Source organism: Engystomops pustulosus, chromosome 10 (assembly GCF_040894005.1).
Source record: "Engystomops pustulosus chromosome 10, aEngPut4.maternal, whole genome shotgun sequence".
Lineage (NCBI taxonomy): Eukaryota > Metazoa > Chordata > Amphibia > Anura > Leptodactylidae > Engystomops > Engystomops pustulosus.
Genome location: NC_092420.1, coordinates 77,922,856 through 77,948,026, shown reverse-complemented (window position 1 = coordinate 77,948,026; position 25,171 = coordinate 77,922,856). Strand labels below are relative to the sequence as shown.

Below are 25,171 nucleotides of genomic sequence, written 5' to 3'. Positions count from 1 at the left end.
GGATATGGCTAGCAAGATTGGTGGTATGCTCAAGTGCACACTCTGCCGCATGTATACACTGCTGGAGCAAGAGTTCGAGGGTGAATACCGCTGTGACAGATGTGCCCATATTTTTCTACTAGAAGCTCGTGTTAGAGATCTGGAGGAAGATATTGCACGGCTGCGAGCAATTGACAATCTTGAGAGGAGTATGCTGCTCACTGAGCAAGCAATAAGCGGGGTAAAAGTGGAGGGTGGAGAGGAAAGCCAGCAGGGCCAGGTGGGTAGCTGGGTTACTGTAACTAGAGGGAGTAGGAAGGGGTCAAAGAAAAGGAAGGCCAACTCTGACTCTGAACATCCAAGCAAAATTGCAAAATTGTGCAATGATGTAAGGACGTCAGTGTCAGAAATGGAAGCCCTAGCGGATCCTGCTCTCCCTCACAGCCGGGGGAGCAGACCAGCTAGTAGTAGGGTGGATGGGAGTGCAGGTAAGCCAAGGCAGCTAGTGGTTGTAGGGGACTCTATAATCAGGAAGACGGATAGAATAATTTGTCGCCAAGACCGCCTCAACCGAATGGTTTGCTGTCTCCCTGGTGCCAGGGTTCGGCATGTGGTGGAAAGGGTGGATAAATTACTGGGAGGGGCTGGGGATGACCCAGCTGTCGTGGTCCATGTTGGTACCAATGACAGAATAGATGGTAGGTGGAGGAGCCTGAAGAATAATTTTAAAGAACTAGGTTCAAAGCTTAAGGAAAGGACCTCCAAGGTAGTATTCTCCGGAATCCTACCTGTGCCATGCGCTACACAGAGCAGACAGCGGGAGCTCAGGGAGTTAAATGCATGGCTCAGATCCTGGTGTAGAGCAGAGGGATTTGGGTTCCTAGAGCATTGGGCTGACTTTTCACTGGGGTACAAGCTGTTTTCTGCAGATAACTTGCACCTAAGTGGAAGGGGGGCTGCTGTGCTGGGGGAGAAGATCCTAGCAGGGGTGGCGGAGTATTTAAACTAGGCTCGGGGGAGGAGGAAAAGGAAGACACTGAAGGGGTAGACAGGTCAGAGAGGGGGCAGGTTATGTTGGTGGGTGGTGATGTGGGCTGTGTATGTGGGACCAAGGCGGTGGATAAGGAGATCCACAAGTTGCAGAACAGTGGTGAGGATATATGTGCCAGTAAAATTACTTTAAATCAGATAAATAACTGTGGAAAATTAAATTGTATGTTCACAAATGCCAGAAGTATCACAGGCAAAATGGGCGAGCTTGAGGCTCTGATATTAGAGGAACAGTTAGATGTTGTTGGTGTAGCAGAGACATGGCTTGATGCATCGCATGATTGGGTTGTTAATATTCAAGGTTTTACACTCTTTCGGAAAGACAGGGCAAATAGGAGGGGAGGCGGGGTATGTCTGTATGTCAGAAGAGACTTAAAAGCCATTGTGAATGAGTCAGTGGTCTCAGAGTGTGAGGAGGCTGAAACTTTGTGGGTTGAAATTCAAAGCCAAGAGAGCTTTGAAAAAATTATTTTTGGTGTAATTTATAGACCCCCTAACATCTCTGAGGAAATAGAGGGTCACCTATATAAACAGATGGAGCGGGCTGCACAGGAGGGGACCGTAGTGATAATGGGAGACTTTAACTTTCCAAATATAAATTGGGGTCAGGGCTCGTCTTCAACTATGAAGGGGAGACATTTTATCAACTTTCTGCAGGATAATTTTATGTTGCAGCTTGAAGAAGATCCCACAAGAGGTGACGCATTGTTGGACCTTGTGATTTCTAACAATGAGGAGATTGTCCAAAATGTCAGTGTCCGGGAACCCCTTGGGAACAGCGATCATAATATAATTATTTTCCTCTTAAACTTTAAAAAGCAGAAACAGGTGGGAAAATCGAAAACTTTGAATTTTAAGAGGGCTAATTTCCAAAAATTCAGGGCTGCAATACAGGATATAGACTGGGATCAGATACTGTCACATGGTGATACTAATGTTAAATGGGAGAAATTCAAATCTATCCTGGGTTTTTATACTTCTAAATTTATTCCAATAGGTAACAAGTATAGACGGGCTAGATTACACCCCGCGTGGCTTACAGCTACAGTTAAAAGGGCAATTAATGAGAAAAAGAGGGCATTTAAAAAATATAAATCTGACGGGTCACCTGAGGCTTTCAATACTTACAAAAAACTTACCAAAATCTGTAAAAAAGAAATCAAATCAGCCAAAATACAAAATGAAAGACAGGTAGCTAAAGATAGCAAAACAAATCCCAAGAAATTTTTTAGGTATATCAATGCAAAAAAAATGGGTCACAACAGGTTGGACCCCTTTATTCTGAAAATGGGGCATCGGTGACTGGAGACCAGGAGAAGGCAGAGATACTTAATAGGTTTTTTAGCTCCGTTTATACAATAGAAGAAAGAACTTCTGACTTGGGTGGTGCTAGTGCGGGTCATGGATCCTGTGATATACTAGACTGGCTGAATGTAGGCATTATCCAATCTAAGCTCAATAAAATGAAAGTGTACAAAGCTCCTGGACCAGATGGGTTACACCCCAGAGTTCTTAAAGAACTCAGTTCTGTTATTGCTGTACCACTGTCTAAAATCTTCAGGGATTCCGTAATGTCTGGTGTGGTGCCAAGTGACTGGCGCAAGGCAAATGTGGTGCCAATATATAAAAAGGGCTCTAGAACTTCGCCAGGCAATTACAGGCCTGTAAGCTTAACTTCCATTGTGGGGAAAGTATTGGAAGGGTTAGTAAAAGACTACATACTGGAGTATGTGACATCAAATAGAATAATAAGTGACAGCCAGCATGGGTTTACTAAGAATAGAAGTTGTCAAACTAACCTTATCTGCTTTTATGAAGAGGTGAGCAGGTGCTTGGATGGAGGAGCAGCTGTGGATATTGTGTTCTTGGACTTTGCAAAGGCATTTGACACTGTCCCTCATAGACGCCTGATGGGTAAAATTAGGGCTATTGGTTTGGCAGAAATCATTTGCAATTGGATTGAAAACTGGCTGAAGGATCGTATCCAGAGAGTTGTGGTCAATGATTCATACTCAGAATGGTCACCAGTTATGAGTGGTGTATCCCAGGGTTCTGTGCTTGGCCCACTACTATTTAATATATTTATTAATGATATAGAGGTAGGAATTAATAGCACTGTGTCTATTTTTGCAGATGACACCAAACTGTGTAGTGTAATACAGTCTATGGAGGATGTTCATAGGCTGCAGGGTGACTTGGACAAACTGAATGTTTGGTCATCCACTTGGCAAATGAGGTTTAATGTGGATAAATGTAAGGTTATGCACCTGGGGGCCAATAATCCAAAGGCAAAATATGTCCTTGGGGGAGTAAATCTTGGAGAGTCCCTTGTTGAGAAGGACCTGGGGGTACTAGTAGATCATAAATTGAATAACAGCATGCAATGTCAATCAGCTGCCTCTAAAGCCAGTAGGATCTTGTCATGTATCAAAAGTGGAATGGACTCTCGTGATAGGGATGTAATATTACCACTATACAAGGCACTGGTTCGGCCACACCTGGAATATGCTGTCCAGTTCTGGGCACCGGTCCATAAAAAGGATGCCCTGGAGCTGGAGAGGGTTCAACGTAGAGCCACAAAACTGATAAGGGGTATGGAGGGTCTTAGTTATGAGGAAAGATAAAAACAACTAGATTTATTTAGTCTGGAAAAGAGACGACTACGAGGGGACATGATTAATTTATTTAAATATATGAATGGTCCTTACAAAAAATATGGTGGTAAGTTGTTTCAGATTAGATCAAATCAAAAGACGAGGGGGCACTGTCTCCGTTTGGAGAAATCAAGGTTTAATCACCGGAGGCGACAGGGCTTTTTTACTGTGAGAACTGTCACTCTGTGGAATAGCCTGCCTCAGGCGCTGGTCACAGCAGGGACAGCAGAGAGCTTCAAGAAGGGTCTAGATGCCTTTTTACACCTAAATAACATTGACGGTTATGTTATATAGAATTGTTTACCCTAAACCCCTTCCTCATCCAATCCCTTCCCTTCCTTGGTTAAACTTGATGGACAAGTGTCTTTTTTCAACCGTAGAAACTATGAAACTGCCCCTCCCCCCAGGACTTACCGCAGGGAATGAAGTAGTGATAAAGAAATGGTAAAAATGAGTGGAATTAATCAGATGCAAAACAAAGGCAATTTTTAAATCAACACGCCAGAGGCTATTGGAACCTGTCATTATGTAAAAATACCCTTCCTAATGACATGTTCCCTTAAAGGACCTCTACCACCAGGATGAAGGATTGTAAACCAAGCACACTGACATACTGGTGTGTGCCCCCTCTGGCAGGATCTGCTCATCTTTTAGCTACTTATGCCCTTGTTTTTAAGAAAAAAAGGATTAAAAATTTTGCAAATGAGCCCGAGGAGCTCCAGTCTCCATTGACATCTTTTGAGCCTGTAGCCCCTGGGGTTCATTTGCATGATTTTTTAAAACCTTTTTATAAGAACAAGGCCATAAGAATATAAGTGAAGACCAAATCCTGCCAGAGTGGGAACACACCAGTATGTTAGTGTGCTTACTTTACAAACCTTCATCCTGGTGGTATATGTCCTTTAAACATAGCATACACAGAACCATGTGTAGAGGCTTTTTTCTAGCTGCTGTGACTAACGGCACTATAGCCTTCTACTAGGCAAGTTCACGGTGCGGTGCATGCTCCGTTCCCCACTGCACCGTGAACGTGCCACCCAGCCACAGCGAAAGTTACACAGTAGCTGTTATTTCCATCTTTTTTAATGTCAGAAGGGCCAGAAACAATAGCACAAGACGCAACCCACATACACATGTTTGTGTGCATGAGGCATAGTACAGAATACATTGTCAGGCCTTGGGGGTACTGTTTTTTGTATGGGAATAAGGACTTTTATATAAGAATTACATTTGCTATCTTCCAAAAATGTAGGAGCTTCTCAATGGGTGCTTTTTCCTTTCTTGAGAAAGCTAATTTGCATACTATTTTCCTAGGGAAGTATAAGTGCCTATATGTCTTCCAACACTCACACGTAGAAACAGAATCCCCAGATCTACATAACTGTAGACATACCTATATGTATTTACTTAAAGGGGATTGTCACCTCTCCTGATGTGTCTGTTACTACATGTTGTGCTTGTATTCCCCGAAATAAATTTTCCAAAAATCTTCTTATTTCTCCTACAAAATTAACATGGGTGTGTCCATACATATTTGCCATTGTCCAATCAGTGCTGGCAGTTTGCTGACACACCCCTTTGACAAAAGGAATGGTCAGGGCCGGCACTAGTGCTGGGTATACCTGGGCAAGTGCCAGGGCTCAGAGCTGCTGAAAGGAGGGGGGGGGGGGGCTGTACATAAGGAATCCATGGGGGTTAAGGGGACTATATCTAATGCATCCATAGGGGGTCTTATATAAAATAACCATGAGGGGGCTGTTTGACATGATAAACTAGGGAACAGGAGACTGTTATAGTTTCTGAATTTTTAATGCAGCCACGTTAGTTCACTACAAAGGGGCCCACTGAGGCTCTGTCACCCAGGAGCCTAGTGAAACTTGGAGCCGATGGCAATGTTAACACCCAAAATGTCAATATATTCTAAAACTTCTTGGTTAAATAACAACAAATTGTGAAGTTTCTCGAGAATTGTCATTTTTATAATCCAAGTATTTACTAAAACACATCCAGAAATCTTCAAAACCCTAGCAGGGCCCCGTGCATGAGTAATGCTGTCAGGATGAGAGTGATAGATTTTCCTTTGTTTCTTGACGCTTCAGGATATTTTGATTCCAAGATGGCGTCTCCTTACAAATAGAGGTTGAGAGGTTATACAAATGAGTAGAAAAATAACATTGATCCGTCATAAACTCTGATTATTTTGCACATTGATTTTCAGATGGACGTGCACGAGCCTCTCGTGAGAGCGAATACAGTACAATGTTACAAATACTTGCACTTACAATGAAAATGAACCTGCTTTCCCGGCCTCGACAAATAGATCCCCTTGTGTTTGTTATTTACAATTTTGCATGGCTGAATTTTTATTTTTTTCTTGTCGCCCTCCATGTTTTGTCAGTTCTTTGTTATTATATTTTGGCTGTAGTAACTGGGATTTATGTCTTCTGCTTTGTACGGCATCTTAGCATTGATTCATATTAAAATATAAAGCAGTAGACACAGAAACGGAAAACGGCAGAAGTTTCTTTTTCTCCATAGATTTATTAGTTGGCCGGGACAAACACAACAACAAGTGATACTGATGCAAATGGGTTACGTGAACCAAACTTATTTTGAATTAAAAAAAAAATTAAATAATATCTCCCCATGTTCCCCCTCCCTTCTCCATAGAGCTTCTATGTAATGTGATATCTTCTGTCTTGTTGCAAGCAAAAAAGAATTCAGAAAAGCAGATTAGGATTAAAAGAGGATGAATGAGAAGAGCCAAAGGGGGTCATTTACTAAGGGCCGGATTCGCATTTTCCCGACGTGTTACCCGAATATTTCCGATTTGCAACGATTTTTCCTGAATTGCCCCGGGATTTTGGCGCACGCGATCGGATTGTGGCGCATCAGAGTAGAAACCGCCGCATTAAAAAAAAGTGTCGCTGGACACGCGCTTACCTTCACCAAGTATAGCATCGTGAACTCCGGCGGGCCTCGGCGGACTTCAGCGCAGCAGCGACACCTGGTGGACGTCGGAGGAACTACCATAGTGAATCGCCGGAAGACCCGAATCCACCGCAGAGAATGCGCCGCTGGATCGCGAATGGACCAGGTAAGTAAATGTGCCCCAAACTAATGTCAACAGACGATAAGCAATAAAGTTGTTTATATTGAATTGTGCAATTAATTTAGATAAAGTTGAGTTTGAAACGTTAGTGATTATGAAAAGGGGTTGTCCCAAAAGAACTTATAACCTATCTATGGAATAGAAAAAGTAAGTGCTACATATCTGGATATCCTAAACCTGGTGCCATGAGATCTTATCTTTATCCATTTGAAGTGATGTGGTTACACGTGTATATGGTCCTTCTAGTCAAAGTATAAGGAACTGACGAGCAGAGAAGAATCTAACTTTGCCAAACCCTTAAAGATTGAATTAAAGGGAACTCATCCGCAGATGGCCCAAAGTGTCACTCCAAATGCCCAACCCAACTTAAGGAGGGTAATAGTTTAATGAGGTAAAATCAGTTTATAGGTTTCCTTTAAGTGGTGAAACACATTTATGACTACCTTCTAATTGGTGGAGTCCCATTTGAGAGACTTCCAGTGATCAGATTATCATCTATCATTAGGATGAGTACAACCCATTCAAAGGGATTTTTATTCATGTATCAGGTTGTATAATGGGCAGCTACATCGCAGCCGCTGTTATGTCTTTGATATCATGTCAATGTTGTCCACCTTGAAGTATCAAGTTAACCAATAAAGAAATCTTATTGACATTGGGTGTCTGAACTTTAAAGGGGTTTTCCCACGAAAACAAGTTAGGCCCTATTCACGGAATAGGGCCTAACTTGCAGATCAGTGGGGGTCTCAGTGCTGAGACCCCCACAGATCAAGAAAACTAGAGTTGACCGACCCCTCGTCGCTCCATAAGAGTAATGAAGCAGACGGCCGTGCTGAGACCCCCAGAGATCGCGTAAACAATGAAGGCGACGGGGGAGCACCGCGGTCATGCGCGGCCGCCTGCCCCATTACTCTTATGGAGCGACGAGGGGTCGGTCAACTCTAGTTTTCTTGATCTGTGGGGGTCTCAGCACTGAGACCCCCACTGATCTGCAGGTTAGGCCCTATCCCGTGAATAGGGCCTAATTTGTTTTCGTGGGAAAACCCCTTTAAGGAAGTTACAGAGTTACTCCAATAATAACAGAACAACTTATCAGTTAGTGATTGGCTTGCCTGGCATTTCCTGCTTGCCGATTCAGGACCAGGAAGTAGAGAGCAAGAGAGCACCAGCAGAGAGCCAATAAGTAATAAATAATCATTTGTAATAAAATTCAGTGGGTCACATTTTGGGTTTTTACTTAGATTTTTTATGTTTCTTTTTTATATTAACATATTAGTCATATATGGTAATTAGGGGCGTCACCCTAATTTCTTTTTAATATTTCTAAAAATTGTGGCATGTTTTTGGCAATTATTGCACTCAACTCACATACCAAATAATGTATCTATTCTTTATTAGATAATTTTATGGCTTCACAACAGTCATGTTTTGCTATAAAATTGGGCTATCCAGTGAAAAACCTAACAAAAAGGACCTGTGTCCTTACGAGAAGAAAGAGTCATTTTTTCAGCCTCCCAGGGAAATGAATGTGCGTTTCCTGACAGCTACTATGGACAATCCTCAGCCAGAGCTTCGCGGTCACGTTTGTCCTCGCAGAGCTCATGCAAATTCTGCTTCAGTTCAAACAAAAACACTTTCCAGTCGAGATGACGTCTACCAGCAAATGAGGCTGACTGCAGGAAGACGGAAAGACGAGGAGATGGAGAACAAAACTGGTTGGGGGATTGAGCGGAGACGACTGCTTAGAGATGTAAATAGGGCACAACGAGGACAAGGAAACATATCCCCAAAAATGGTGCAAGTGTGTAAATTTGAGATATGAAGAGATGTTTCAGTTTCTACTCCTATAAAGTGACGGGTGTAGTTACCATGCCCTAAGCTCCCAGCACAGTAAATCACATATTGGGGGTAATTGGGCGGTTCCTTGCCATAGTGCTATGGGACCTCCGTTGGGGCTCCACTGCCGGGCTTTGACCGTTTCATAAATCTGTAGTGTTCTTATGTCCTGATTGCTGACTGCAACCCGTTTCCACAAAGTTTATTCAAAATGTAGCACATATGCCAGCTGGGGAGTGAAGAGAGCATGCAGATTTTTATGGATTTGGTGTGTAGTGAATGCACCACATAGTAAAGTAATGGCAGAGACAATGCACCGAATCACATGTAGTGTTAAAGTTGTAAAATTTACTGAGTTGCAAGTATGTCAATTGATTCTAAAGACATCTGGTTGAAGAAGGGTAATAAGACTCACAGTTATAGGCCTCCTGATGTATCTTTAGCTTTTTGCATGAAAAAAATGGGGCAATTAACTTAAAGGAAATCGACCATCAAAATCCATCATGATAAACCAGGGGCACTTACTCATAGATCCAGGCACCATGACTGTGGTACTATTCTTATATTTGTTATCCGTGGCCCCATTCCCTTTAAAATCATCTTTGATTCACAGGCTGTTACACTGTATCACCCTCCTCCCTGCTCCCTCAGCACTTCCTCCCTCCCTCTGCCTGTAGTAATATCACTACAGCCGTAGAAGTTTCAGCATATGGTGGGGGGTGGGGAAGTCTTTCTGCAGAGTGTCACAGCCTGTGAATCTGTAGTAAGGAAGGACTCTCATTATCATAATTTTCAAAGTTGATATTAGAAAAAAGGGGACCATGGATAACAAATATAAAAAGATTACCACAGTCACGGTGCCTGGATCTATGAGTAAGTGTCTGGTTTATCATGATGGATTTTCATGTCAACCATTGGCACCCCATAGTTGCGGAGGTTCGTTAGGGCAAGGCCGGAGGTCTGTTAGGGAAGATATAATGAACTGCCCTACATAGGTAGCACAGTGCTATATATTAGAGATCCAACAATCTACTGTGAGTATTTCCTTGTTGGACAATGAAATATAAAAAATGTACAAAAAAAAAAAGTAAAAAAACCACACCAAAACACACAAAAATCAAAAAAGAAAAAGAAAAACACAACTTTTGAACGTCCACACTTTTACCAACCCAGGCTACAAAACTATAGTAGCTATAGTATTTATCCTGTATGACAAGAAAAAAAACTTTCAAAGCTTTCAAAAACACAACGCCTAAATGTACATTTTTAATCATCTATCAAACATGTTAATCGCCATCAAAAAACTTTATGAACCCCAAGTTTGTACAAACAAAATCTACAGTTTTTTTGGCCAAGAAAAAACCTTCACACAGCCATATTGACAAAAAATTTCAAAAGCTATGGTGCTGGAAGGTTGGCAATGCAATTTTTTTTCCCCTAAAGCTATTTCATTATGGTAAGGTATGATATATGCGTGATATATATACGTGTGTGTGTGTGGTATCGTTGTATGCGTATTGACTGAGAGAAACACGATTTAAAGTTATTTAGGTTTGACCAGAAAGGCTAAAAAAACTTCAGAAAGGGCTAATAAAAGTTCACCAGTAGGATATGCAAATCTATTAAAAATGACATTTTGTCAGACTATAGTAAAAAGAAATGAAAAAGTTTTAGCTTGTAGAAGGCATTTAAAATGGCCTGGGCATTAACATGGAAAACCGATGGAGAGATAAGGGGTTAAAGAATAAGTGAGGAAGTTGTGGTAGGTCGACTGGCTAATTATGGCATAATTTACTTCATGCTTGGTAGTTTTAATCTTCTACACCTTATAGTACAAAGTCCCCAGTCACCGATGTGCTGGAGTGGAGCTCGGCTTCTCATGACCTTTTCTTGAGTGCCCTCAGCATTGAGTGCTTCTTTTATCATATACCTCCACAGGTCCTGTACTCCCTCAGGTATGGCTCTTTTGAACCCTTCCTCTAGCTCTACCGTGTAGCTATTCTCTGATGCAGGATCCTCTTGGTCTACCTGGCCATTCTGCATTTTCTTGCTTTCAACAAGAGCCTTAGCACATAATGAAGTTCCTCATCAATATACATTGAAGATATTCCAGTTCCTCAGGGTTGTAGTATTCCAGTTTCTAAGGATCTTTGAGCTTGTATCCCAATGGTATTGGGCAGGGTCGGCTCCAGGTTTCAGTAGGCCCCTGGGCGACAGAGTCTCAGTGGACCTTTGCAGTGAACTCATGTGGTGGCATTAAAAAAATCAGAAACCAAAATAGTCTCCTGTTGCCTAAAATATTCCATAGTTTATCATACCAAACAGCCCCCTAATGGATTATTTTACATACAGCACCCTATTTTTGTACAGCCTTGTACACCCTACAGCAGCCCTGAGCCCCGGAAATTGTCCGGGTATACCCAGTGCTGGCGCTGGCCCTGGTATTGGGTCACAAGATCCTGTCTCTTTCTCTCTACTGCTATGCAGACTCTGACTGGGCTGCAGTTGGATCAGTCAGTCTGTCAGAAAATAACAAAGCCTTTGTGTGTTGCCAAACTGTAATGTGGAAAGCAATTGGACAGGTGTCCAGTAATCAATACAATCTGCCACATAATTTGATGGATTCTGGGGCACCATATTTGTGGGAAGGAGAGGGGTGGAGCAGGAAGTGACGTGTCTTTACTGGGAAGGAGAGGGGTGGAGCAGGAAGTGATGTGTCTTTACTGGGAAGGAGAGGGGTGGAGCAGGAAGTGATGTGTCTTTACTGGGAAGGAGAGGGGTGGAGCAGGAAGTGATGTGTCTTTACTGGGAAGGAGAGGGATGGAGCAGGAAGTGATGTGGCTTTACTGGGAAGGAGAGGGGTGGAGCAGGAAGTGATGTGTCTTTACTGGGAAGGAGAGGGATGGAGCAGGAAGTGATGTGGCTTTACTGGGAAGGAGAGGGGTGGAGCAGGAAGTGATGTGGCTTTACTGGGAAGGAGAGGGGTGGAGCAGGAAGTGATGTGGCTTTACTGGGAAGGAGAGGGATGGAGCAGGAAGTGATGTGGCTTTACTGGGAAGGAGAGGGATGGAGGAGGAAGTGATGTGGCTTTACTGGGAAGGAGAGGGGTTGAGCAGGAAGTGATGTGTCTTTACTGGGAAGGCGTGAGATTTAAAGTGCTGCAGAAATTTAAGCGTAAAATAATTTGCCAAATAGGTGGTGCCGCAATTTTTCTTATCTTGGGGCTGTCATGAAACTGGAGCCTTTGAGACTGTTTTTGACTAAAGGTCTCTCCCTTGGTCCTATGCTGCCCTCTTGGGGCATGTTCACATAGCGGTACTGGACAAAGAATTTCAACTCCAAAAATCTATTTCAGACACCTAAAATCTATTTCCAGATCCACTGCGGTTCTTTCCGATACATATTTAATCCGACTTGCCCCATTGATTTTAACGTGTGAATTAACCCTTATCATGTAAATTGAAATAATTATCATGATTTTAGTGAAATGAGTTATCTACCACCTTATCTCTGGACCTACCCTGCAGTCCACTTGTCTCCTTCTCACCTACTTCACACCTCTAATTCCATTTTCATCCTCTCTCACATGTTTCGCCTCTTCTTAACCTCCACCTCCCCCTCCGTTTCACATCTTCTTCCCTTCAGTGGAGAGTTGGCACATGTTTACACAAGATGTGAATAGAACTGTGCGGGCGACATATCATCCACTCTGCACTTGTCAGAAATCTTCCAGCACCGGAGGAGATGATAGTCCAAGTCTGGCTCCTTGCAGCACTATAGAGTGCTCATGTCTGGGAGAAGATCACTTAACTTATTACATGGGAAACAAATGACTTGTTTAGCTTGGGGCTAGGAATAGGAGTCAATACAATGATAAAACATATGACAATACTGTAACTAGAGGGTGACCTCTCACCAATAACATTTGTTCCTGGGATGGAAGATCCTTTCAAGGTACATGTTCCATTTATACTGTACATAAGGTATAGACAAAGAATAGTCTTAGTTGAAGCCAATTGCAAATATACTTAAAGGAAATTATCTTGTTTAATACCTGATCTGAGTGGTTTTGCTCAAAAAACAATTATAAAATTCAGGGCCTTGAGAAAGCATAAACACATTACACAGAGCTTCCTGAACTGTCCAGACAGGAATAATCAACCTGAGCTGGATAACTGATATAGCTAATGATTACTTCTGTCTGCCAGGGACAACACAGTGATTACATCAATCTGTGAAGCAGCGTATAGTTAGGGTAAGAGGAGAAGTACCAAGAGTGCCAGAGCCTCATTATCATAACCACTTAATTCAGGGATTAAACAAGATATGTTTCTGCATCAATGCAGCTACAGCATTCTCAAGGTATGTTTGGTTCATAATGTATAAAAGGAAATTGTATATTTTCTTTAATAGAGTAGAGTCTCAAATTAAAGGGACCCTGCCACCTTTTTGATTGGTTTGTTTTAGTAAATACATGTACTTCTCATAGAATAAGAGATACACAGCCCATTATGTAGCTTACATCGAAATGTACCTTTATTTTGGAATAAATTTGGCAGCTTGGGGTTAGATGACCAATTGGAAGAACAGCGGTGAAAGATGTCCCTAGATAATCTAATCTAATCCCTTGCCCATGACCCGTTTTCATTTATAAGTGATGTCTACATGAGACAACAGTCAAACAGAACTCTGACTCGTTGATAGTCTATTGGGCAGTACAGACATTAAATGTTTTTCATGGTCTTTTGATCCGATCATATCCTATCCACGAAAAAGTTGTGCGTAAAAACTAGCCCATTAAAGTCAAATGGTTCATGAAAAACAAGGGGCAGCTCTAGGATGTACTAGGATCACACATGTGTTTAAACAAAGTTTAAGATCTCAGGACGGCAAAAATCTGATGCGAATAGAGAGCACTCTCTAGGTCTGAGAGCACTAGGATCGCTCTAGATACAGGACCCGGACTGAAATCTGATGAAAATCTTCATTACAGTTATTTGAGAAATTTTTCAGTATATATATACACTCACCGGCCACTGTATAAGGTACACCTCTCCAACTGCTCGTTAACACTTAATTTCTAATCAGCCAATCACATGGCGGCAACTCCATGCATTTAGGCATGTAGACATGGTCAAGACAATCTCCTGCAGTTCAAACCGAGCATCAGTATGGGGAAGAAAGGTGATTTGAGGCCTTTGAACGTGGCATGGTTGTTGGTGCCAGAAGGGCTGGTCTGAGTATTTCAAAAACTGCTGACCTACTGGGATTTTCACGCACAACCATCTCTAGGGTTTACAGAGAATGGTCCGAAAAAGAAAAAACATCCAGTGAGCGGCAGTTCTGTGGGCGGAAATGCCATGTTGATGCCAGAGGTCAGAGGAGAATGGGCAGACTGGTTCGAGCTGATAGAAAGGCAACAGTGACTCAAATCGCCACCCGTTACAACCAAGGTAGGCAGAAGAGCATCTCTGAACGCACAGTACGTCGAACTTTGAGGCAGATGGGCTACAGCAGCAGAAGACCACACCAGGTGCCACTCCTTTCAGCTAAGAACAGGAAACTGAGGCTACAATTTGCACAAGCTCATTGAGATTGGACAGTAGAAGATTGGAAAAATGTTGCCTGGTCTGATGAGTCTCGATTTCTGCTGCGACATTCGGATGGTAGGGTTAGAATTTGTCGTCAACAACATGAAAGCATGGATCCATCCTGCCTTGTATCAACGGTTCAGGCTGGTGGTGGTGGTGTCATGGTGTGGGGAATATTTTCTTGGCACTCTTTGGGCCCCTTGGTACCAATTAAGCATCGTTGCAACGCCACAGCCTACCTGAGTATTGTTGCTGACCATGTCCATCCCTTTATGACCACAATGTACCCTGTAACATCTGATGGCTACTTTCAGCAGGATAATGTGCCATGTCATAAAGCTGGAATCATCTCAGACTGGTTTCTTGAACATGACAATGAGGTCACTGGACTCAAATGGCCTCCACAGTCACCAGATCTCAATCCAATAGAGCATCTTTGGGATGTGGTGGAACGGGAGATTCGCATCATGGATGTGCAGCCGACAAATCTGCGGCAACTGTGTGATGCCATCATGTCAATATGGACCAAAATCTCTGAGGAATGCTTCCAGCACCTTGTTGAATCTGCCACGAAGAATTGAGGCAGTTCTGAAGGCAAAAGGGGGTCCAACCCGTTACTAGCATGGTGTACCTAATAAAGTGGCCGGTGAATGTAATATATATATATATATATATTTATATATACAAAAAAATGTGCTGAAAACCCAAACTCGGCTTATACTTGAGTAAAAAAAATATAGGTTTTACCACATTTTGTGGTAAAATTAGGGGCCTCAGCTCATACTTGGGTCGGCTTATACTCGAGTATATATATATATATATATATATATATATATATATATATATATATATATTCAGGCTATACAAGGCACCCTATGTTAAGTCATTCAAATAAAGGAAAATATATTTGACAACAATTAAAAAAAAATTGTTCTGCTACATGCATTAACTCATACACAACTCTGCTACATCCAATCATCCACACACAGCTCTACTACATTCATTCATCTGCACACAGCTTTGGTACATCCATTCATCCGCACACATCTCTGCTACATTCATCCACACACATCTCTGCTACATCCCTTCATCCACACACAGCTCTGCTACATACATTTACTCACACAGTTCTGTACAAACATTTACTCTATGTAGGCCCCTCCCATAGTGCACCAAGAAGGTAATTTCTCTAAAATTACAATAAATGTTGGAAAAAAGCTAAGTTATTTCTGGAAAGTTTATACAGTACCACGAATAATATATGATTCCACTGCGGTCATTTGGGGCCCAGTACACTTTTTGAACACTTTTAGAAGTATTTTTAAACTGAAAAATATATTGTTAATGAATTTTTTTTACCCCTTGATTGGAGCTGTTACTGGATTTTCTCTTCCTTGCAAGACAGTATATCTCGGTACAATGTATACAGTATACATGTTACATCTATAATGATGTAAAGAGAAAGAGACAGCAGAATAATAAAATGAGGGGAAACAATAGCCACAGAATATAAAATAGCTTCCTTTCCATAAGGAAAATGTTTCCTTAGCTGAGTTTTTAATGAAGAATCCCCATGTAGCCTTGAATACAGCAGAGCAGAGGTAAATTTTATTGCTCTAAAATTTGGGCTGGCATAAAATATTTAATATATCACATTTTTGTGTATTGGCCCTTGAATCATCATTAGTTCAGTGCACAAGTTATGCATCCCTAATTTACAGCGAGGAAATTATTATTTTGTAATTAACTTGCTTAATTTTTCTGCCTTCCAAACTGCTGCTTGAAGCATCTACTTCATGTTGCCAAATTATAGTGGCACCTCTGTGTATAGCCTTATTGCTTTTATGGTTTTGGGTAATAAGCTGTGATTTATGTTATTCTGTTTCTGGATATCTGTCGAGCTGTGTTCACCTGTGTGGAACTTGAGTAATGAAAAGGATCACATGCTGAGACCAATCGCAGAACATCTGAAAATGGAAAGGTGTGTTCTCCTGACTGGGTTCAAAGGGTTACGTTTGAGAATGTGCTTCCCAACCTAATCCAAAAACCATGCGTCTTACATGATTATGGAAAAATTCCAATGGGTGATTGGATTCTAGTGGGTCATAATCTGTAATCTGCCATGGCTCCCACTTTCTGTGACACTTTAGTATCTATGTAGTAGTGTATTATAATATAATCGGTTTGGGTGGTAGCCCGGTGCCCAAGCCTTCAAGGAGGCCCATGGCCACCCAAACCACCCACCAAATTTTATATTTAGAAGGAACTTCACTTATGAAATCATCATATATCTGTTCCTGCTCCCACTGCACATAAAGGTCTTCCAAAGACCCTGAAACCGCAGATTGAAAGCTGACAAAAGTGATACATCCTCCATTTCCCAAGAAGCCGATTCTAGTACCATATGTAGGAAGTGATTCCAGACTTGTAGGGGCTATAATATTCATACAGCGCAGGGGCCATGACAGTCTAACTCCACCACTGTACTTATGGTTTTGATTCGGCACCCAGCTGGAAGTTCTAGGGAAGGTCAAGGGACCTACTTAACCCAATGAGTTGCCTTCTCAGGCATGAGATGTCACTATTTTACAAGGTCTTCACTTCATGTGTTGTCCCTAAGTCCATGGAGGCCACTCTTGAGATGAAGTTGGTTCCTCTACACAGACTTATGTTTGTTACAAAATATAGTAGTGCCAGTCAATGCCCAAATAAAACGATCACTCTGAACCCACATATAATAGCCATTCAGTGTCTAAATACCCGTAAGGTTATTGCTTCCCGGGGCTCCAAAGCCGTAGCCCAATAAAATGTACATGTGATCACCGGCAGAAATGGCACTTCTGGGAGTATAGCTTCACTCTGGCAGAGAAAGGAGTCTATTGCTCCCTGCTCTGCCAAAGCCTTGGACTGTATTGGCATCGTGTGGTTACAGATACAATGTAAAATATACAGGGATGATGTGAGTGTATATCCCATTTCTCCACAATTTTGGACAAAAGGACTTGGATAATAGCTTACGTTCCACCACTGTATGGAACCCTTTGATGAGTGGGGTTTCAATGAACTGTATGGGTTTGTTTATGGGTAAAATTAGTGCAGTATAGGTTACTTTATGCCTATTCTTTATCCGTGGGCAACACTTATATCTTTATTTTTTTCTCAGGTGAAGAGTCCCTCACTATGTTTGTGGATAAAGGAAGACTGAAGCGAGAAGCCGGAGTTCGTGGGAACTCATCAGCCCCCACGTTGGATACTCTACACCAGCTGGCGGCTTCATATTTCATGGACCGGGAGAGTGCACTCAGGCAGCTGCACCACATTCAGATCACCACGGGAGCCATTAAGGTACACGGAGCAAGGGTTAATGATGCAGTAGCCTCTGTGCAATAGCAGTGATTAACACCTCTGCCATGAGAGGAGCCCTGGGTTGTACCTCAGAGTTTCATTAAGATATGCTTTGTAGGACAACTGCATAATTCCCAGAATGCAGGGAGCAGAGGATTTACAGGACTGGATCAGACAGTCCTGTCAATGGAAAGTTGTTTGATCTCTTTGCTCTGCGAGGGGTTTGGCGGTAGGAAAATTGCCTTTGGTTGATTATCTGAAGGAAGTTCATTATCCAAGCAATCCCTTGACAATGTTCTTAGATAGAATCAGGAAGTTAATGTAATGGAATGCAATATTCTCTAGATCTGATCATTAGAAGGGCTCCATATACATAACACGTTCAGGTATATACTTCATTCTGGATGGTCTAGCTAGCAATTTTTGGTAGCCTGGGGCATAATGAGTGATAACATAAGGCTTCGTGTCATGTGAGACAAACACTTTGGATTTGTATCAACTGAAATTGAGCGTTGGACGTAGATTTTTCCCTTAGTAATATCTCTCGATGACATCGTGTTGCAATTATACGTTTTCTATTATGTGGGGAAATGGGAAAAAGCCCATGGGGGACTGATTTGAAATTTAGGATTTCTTATGTAATGAAGGCCCAATTTTATCTTAGTCTATTGTCTACATAATGAAGGTGCAGATAATTTGTTAAAAAGGTTCTTCTCAGAATCTATATCTATCTATACCGTAATTGGTGGAGGTCTGACTCCCGCCACCTCATGCTGGTCCTGTAAAAGTTCTGTATGTGGGCCCATTAAAAAAATACAATTTTTACTTACCTTGGCCCAAAGCTCTCAGAGACATAAGCGACATGAGTATGGCTTAATTGAAATGACACGAGAGGAGGCTCCGACACCGAGATCTTCAGATGTGAGTCCGATGTGTCTCATGTTTGTCTGTTTTTATATATTGCGCTCATGGACAGATGGCATACAGGTCAATTTGGGACCCTAAACCATAGATCCCTAAGAACATGTGGTTGATTCAGGGTCCCAAATCAACTCAACAGATTCCCTTTTAGCCATATCCAAGCTAAATGAAAGGGGTTCCAATGTTAAATTGTCATCTCCTATCCACAGGATAGGGCATTCCATTCTAATCATTGGGGTCCAACAAGGGTCCCATTCTCCTAACTGTTGTAATGGTAGGTCAATGATGTGATATTTCAAACCACTTCTATCTCCGAGAGTTCTCAGAGAGAATACAATAAACTATACCTTGCCACCCCTTCAATTACGGGTAATTGGATCCCCATGATCTATGTGGTTCTAGTAGGAGGACGCCCCCACTGATGAGAATGTTAAACCCTACAGATAGAGAATAGCACTGAGCGTAGGACGGCCACTTTAAGGATGGTCATATTTGTGTGCTATGAAATCTTTGGAAATCTTACCATACGCATTCCCATCTCTCTCATGGATTTGGTGATTGTTGGGGGTTCTGACAATAAATTAACTACTTGGTTCCTGGCAGAGATCTGGCTGTGTGTATAGAGTCAGACCACATAAGAATGAATGACGTATACATATAAACGTCCAGACTCACTGCAGCCCATCAGATAAGCATGACATATTGCCTAAAATGACCGTCGCCTCTATTTCTTCACCTGCTGTGAAAAGGCAGATTTTTATAGAAGGACCGGTTTTCTATAGAGAATCTATTCGGATACATTCAGCATCTATTTTATCCTTTGAACCCCTGTTGTTAGACCCCACATCTGTCCTGCCTATAATTAACCAGCTACAGTTTATTAGTAATATCACAAAAAAAAAAAACATATTATTCCACTTTAATGTAAGTAGATGATAGTTTCGTAACGGCTGAAGCCAAAGTGGCAGAACACCTTTCATGGAACATTGGGTGAAAAGGTCGAGCAATAATAATGTTCTCTATCAGAGAGTTGTTTTTCTGGATCTGAGATGAGAAAAGCAAAACCTCCTGCTCCAACCATGATCAAAGTGATGGAATAATCTGGAAAAATTAACCATTTGCTTAAAATGAAGCAACAAATATGTCAAAAACGTGTTTGACATTATGTGCAGATGGTGGTAGAGTCAAGGATCTATGGAGCCGCCACCAATCTCCATCTTAAAGAATTGTAAAAGAGAAATCATTGATAGAGTCTTAGATTAACCTTGCCATCCACTGTGAACTGCCTCTACTGAGCTCTTGCCTCATAATAATATAAGATACAGTAGTACTTGGACATGGAATCCACACATACAACTACATATATATGAACCCATCACATTGGGGCACATTTACTTCCACGTCCCGTTGACGCCGCCGATCCAGGAATGTCCGACGAGGATAAAGGGTCTGCCGCGATTCACTAAGATCGTGCGTCAAATTTCTTTCGGCGGACCCCGCTGAGGTCCGCCGAAGTTCACCTTCTTTTTCCCGGTGCTTGTAAGTGCTGATCTTGCGACACAATTTCATCTTGAAATTCTGCGGTTTGTCCGAATCAGTTGGGTTGTCCGACATCCACGCCCCCCGATTTGTGTCTCATGAAATCCGATCGCGTGTGCCAAAAACCCGGGCAATTCAGGACAAAACGAAAAAATTCGGGAAACCCGACGGAAATGCGTCTGACGGAATGTGCCCCATAATGTCTATTCCTACACTGAATGTATGGCCACAGCGCAATATTACTCCTCCTCCTACCCTGTATATATAGGAACTGTACAGTATTATAACTCTCATAATGGATATATGGACTTGTCACAGTACAACTACTCCTATTATGTGTATATATATATAGACATTGTACTGCCCATTTTTACTATTTCTAACTTGTTTGTAAGGGCACAGCATTGTACAACTACTCCTATTCTGTATGCATGGGCACAACATGGACAGTTCAGCACAATGGCAATAATATGGGCATTGTACAGTTCCACAACTACTTATAGTCTATGGGTCCCTGTTGCTATCATGTATACATGGAGACACCACAATATATGGGCACAGCACAGTACAGCTAACCCTATCCTGTATATATGGGCACAGCAGAATACAGCTAACCCTATCCTGTATATATGGGCACAGCAGAATACAGCTAACCCTATCCTGTATATATGGGCACAGCAGAATACAGCTAACCCTATCCTGTATATATGGGCACAGCAGAATACAGCTAACCCTATCCTGTATATATGGGCACAGCACAATACAGCTAACCCTATCCTGTATATATGGGCACAGCACAATACAGCTAACCCTATCCTGTATATATGGGCACAGCACAATACAGCTAACCCTATCCTGTATATTTGAGTATAGTACAACTAACCAGGCGGTCCCCTACTTAAGAACACCCGACCTACAGATGGCCCCTTGTTACAAACGGACCTCTGGTAATTGTTAATTTACTGTACTTTAGCCTTAGGCTACAATAAACATCTATAACAGTTACAAAAGGTGTTTTTAATTAACATTAATTGTTAATCCTGGTTCTTATGACAACCAAAATTTATAAAATCCAATTGTCACAGAGACCCAAAGAAATTTTGACTAGGGTTACAATTATGAAGTTCCAACTTACATACAGACTCAACTTAAGAACAAACCTACAGAACTGCCTGTATATATGGGCACTACACAATACAACTCCTTGTCTACAACACAGTACTTCTTATTCTGCACGATACCAATACCCTGTACTGTACACACATGACCTGGTTACCTACAGTCATGACAGATAACAAGACCTGTTTTCCTCATTTTCGTCCCCATTTTCAACCAAGCCCTGTTTGAATTAATGGGTTAAGCAATCTACAAAAAAATGTTTTTTATTTTTATGCATTGATATTCAATGATATTTCCTTTGGGTTGCTTATGTATGGAAAAGTTAATGGAGCAGAATTGACTTTATATTGTGAGTGGAATGGGTTAATGGAGCAGTGTATCAGCAAAGGCAAAAGCTGCTGTAGCGACATTATTAATGGAACATTGGCCCCGTTAATGAACTTGCCACTCATTAAAAAGCAGCCAGCTCCCTTCTGTTCCGAAAATTAGCCTGTTCTTTTTTTTTTTTATAGTTCCACTCTTCTGCAATTTCTCCGTAGCCCCACATGTCGCACATCTTGTGGTTAAATGATGAGTGGTCTACAATATGTTCCCTCTGATATTGCGTGGTCCACGTAGATCCTTTATTGGAATCTCGACCTGAGACACATGGGTGTTTGATTACCGGGTTCCTCTCAAACCTCACAACAGATGTTGTTGTAAGCTAATGATATCACCACCTGGCTTATCATTACCACGACAGGTCCAGGACTTCATGAAGAAGTGTCCCTAGCGGCAAATACAGTTCTGTATACTGGCTATTCCAAAACCAACAGCTTAGACTGTGCGACCAATCAACCTTGATCATTTTTGATTCAGATGGAACGATTCCGAATTCCAAGCAAAATGAAGACAATAAATTACAAGTGAAGTAGCAAACTCAAACTATCTCAAACTCAAAATATCAACTCCTCAAAGTGTTTAAACAGTTATTTCCGATCCACAGGATGGGGGATCACAATCTGATGAGTGGGGGTCCAACAGCTGGGAAGCCCACAGATCAAAAGAAGGGAGGTCCCATTCTTACTAACTGATGGAGAATCTGGTTGAGCAGTAGTTCTTTTCATTGTCTATAGGAGTATGGGAAGTTGCGAGCACCACATTTATCTCCAACACCCTCGTGGACCCTGATCGGAGTACTAAAGACAGCTGAGCACTCTGCTTGGCAATATCCAACACTCCCATAGTAATGAATGGACTGGCAGGAAACATCCCAAACAAGATGCTTCATGAGAGAGAACAGCACTCCTGTTCTCATGACGGTTTCTGGACCCCCCACTGATCAGATTGTGAACCCCCATTCTTTGGACAAATATGTGGAGGCAATATAAAGTTTTCCACAATTAAATTTTTGCTTTTCCCACTTAAAGAAAGACTAATCATTTTAATCAATTGTTTGTTTTTTATTTTAGAAAGGAATAGAGCAGATAATAGTCAACACTATTATTGAGGTTTATTATAATAGTATACACTATTATTCAGATTCTTTGTGTATTACTTCTGCTCTTTCTCCTGTAGAGAGCAGTGTATCTGAAAACATTGATATCTCCGTCCTCCTCAGGCACATAAAGAGACTAATCAGTAACTATTTCCATACCCAGAAATCATTTCCCTCAATGATTCCGTTCTCTGAAGAGATAAGATTATCCATGGACTGTCTGTACAGAGTTAAGTCTGTAGACACTTCATCAGCTTCTCCTTATGTGTCAGCAGTCAGTGGAGTGCAGGGACAAAAAGATTTCTACAAACTGCTTGAATAAAGAGGAAAGGAACGGGAAAATGAAGGTCACATGAACACAATGTATATTGAAAAGTTTACAGTTATCATCTGCACTACTGACTTGTCAATGTTGTCAAAAGTTTAGCAAACATTTAGTACTGATGGTCTATCGTCCCATATCCAACCCCTAAAACAGCAGCTATGAGCACAGGGACAAGGAGCCAGTAGCAGTTGAAGTTGCTTCTGGTCCCCTGTCTTTGTTTTTCCGGGGTGGAAAATGTCTGATGCAGGTGCCAAAATTTGGACCACACAGATCAGGTATTGATGGCTTATCCCCATCCAGAGGATAAACAATTGATACTAAATACTGGATAACCCCTCTAAATCATGTCACTAATTTAAAAGATGTTTTATTTGTTCCTAAATCAAAAAGCCTTTATGCAGTTCTATTATCATTTTGGGAAGGAATTTGGACCCAACAACGTCCCTCTAAATTGGTTGTACTCTTTTTGTTTACAGTATGTTACAGCATGTTAATTATTTAAGTCTGTACAACAATTGCTCAGCTTTTAAGCTCCCTTGACGTGGCCTCTATAATAAATCCAATTTAATTATTTGTCCAACTATAAAAAAGTGTTGTAATAGATTTTTTTAAATTAAAATTGCCGAACATAAGGCACCCAAAACTAACCCTATTATTATAATGGAGACGGATAAAATGAGTGGCTGTACCTCTAAATGAGAAATTCAGTCTGAGAACAGGAGTGAGATAACATTAAATATATCATATTAAATCAGCCTCTCTGGATGTAGCGGGACGCAGACCTTTATAGAGTCAACACTTTTTTTTCCCTCTAAATTGTTCTCATTTTTTGTCATAAAAAGTACAGAACATTTTGGCCAAAGTGCGGTAGACACCTTAATTAGGCATCTGTACTCCCTGTGCACCCCATTAAAATAACTTTTATACATCTAACATAGTAAAACCATCCATCTATATCTTATCTTTAGCACTTCCTCCATTTTTTTTCCCAGGGATTATTTATTTTTCAGAAGACATCATTATTTTGGGATTTAGGAGGTAGGATCCAAAGCCAACCTATTGTCAAGTATGATAAAGGTGAGATATTGGATGCAGCTAAGAAGGATACAGACAAAAATAAAGTAAATAAAATTAAAATAATCCTGCAACAACTCCCTTCGGGCCTGGGTAAGGGTGACCAAATAGAGATTGTGCATACCTGACTCTCTTGATTCTCCCGGTCATCTCCGATTCTTCCAAACTGTCTATGGGGCTACAATTGCTAAGGGTCATGTGTTCTGGGGTGTCCTCTACGTCATTTTTTCTCAGCATTTCGGAGAGATGAGTGGACCCCACTGTCAGGTTCAGATTCGTCGTTCGGGTTCGGCTGCCTGACCTGGACATTTTGCCAGATTCTACTCCTGTGGCTAATCATAGCGATAGCTAGTTGCGCGGGCATCAATTTGCCAGATTGAATGCATTGTTCCCCCCCCCCCAGTATATAGCAAGCCAGCCCCTGTATATAGCCTGCCACCTGCCCCCAGTATAAAACCAGTCCTCTACCAACTAAAAAGTATATAGCCAACTAGTCCCCTGTATATAGCCAGCCACCTAGTCCCCTGTATATAGCCTGCCAGCCCCTGTATATAGCCTGCCACCTGCCCCCAGTATAAAACCAGTCCTCTACCAACTAAAAAGTATATAGCCAACTAGTCCCCTGTATATAGCCAGCCACCCAGTCCCCTGTATATAGCCTGCCAGCCCCCAGTATATGTGCAGCCAGACCCTGTATATAGCCAGCCAGACCCTGTATAAAGCCATCCAGTCCCCTGTATATAGCTAGCCAGTCCCCTGTATATAGCTCGCCAATCCCCAGTATATATCCACTCAGACCCTTTATATAGGCAGCTAGATCCTGTTTATAGCCAGCAAATCCTTGTATATAGCCAGCCAGCCCCTGTATATGGCCAGCCCCCAGTAAATAGCCAGCCTTCTGCAGGGTGTATAACCAACCACTCCCCTGTATATAGCCAGCCACCCAGTCCCCTGTATATAGCCAGCCAGTCTCTGCCCAAGTATAGAGCCAGCCAACGCCTGTCTATTGCCAGCCAGTCCTTTGTATAAGGCTTAGCAGCCTATGTATATAGCCACCAAGTCCCCTTTATCTAGCTATCCAGTCCACTGTATAAAGCCTGCCTGCCCCCAGTGTATGTCCAGCCAGACCCTGTATATAGACAGCCAGTC

At 41.8% G+C, this 25,171-nt stretch overlaps 1 protein-coding gene across 2 annotated transcripts in view; it reads left to right on the top strand.

The window, feature by feature from the left end:
* Positions 1-25,171, top strand: part of BRINP2 (BMP/retinoic acid inducible neural specific 2) — a 234,740-nt gene that overhangs the window by 76,661 nt on the left and 132,908 nt on the right. For both annotated transcript variants that reach the window (XM_072128734.1, XM_072128735.1), the window contains exon 4: positions 17,386-17,567. In XM_072128734.1, coding sequence (XP_071984835.1) covers positions 17,386-17,567 — 182 coding nt within the window. The remainder of the gene's footprint in view (positions 1-17,385; positions 17,568-25,171) is intronic.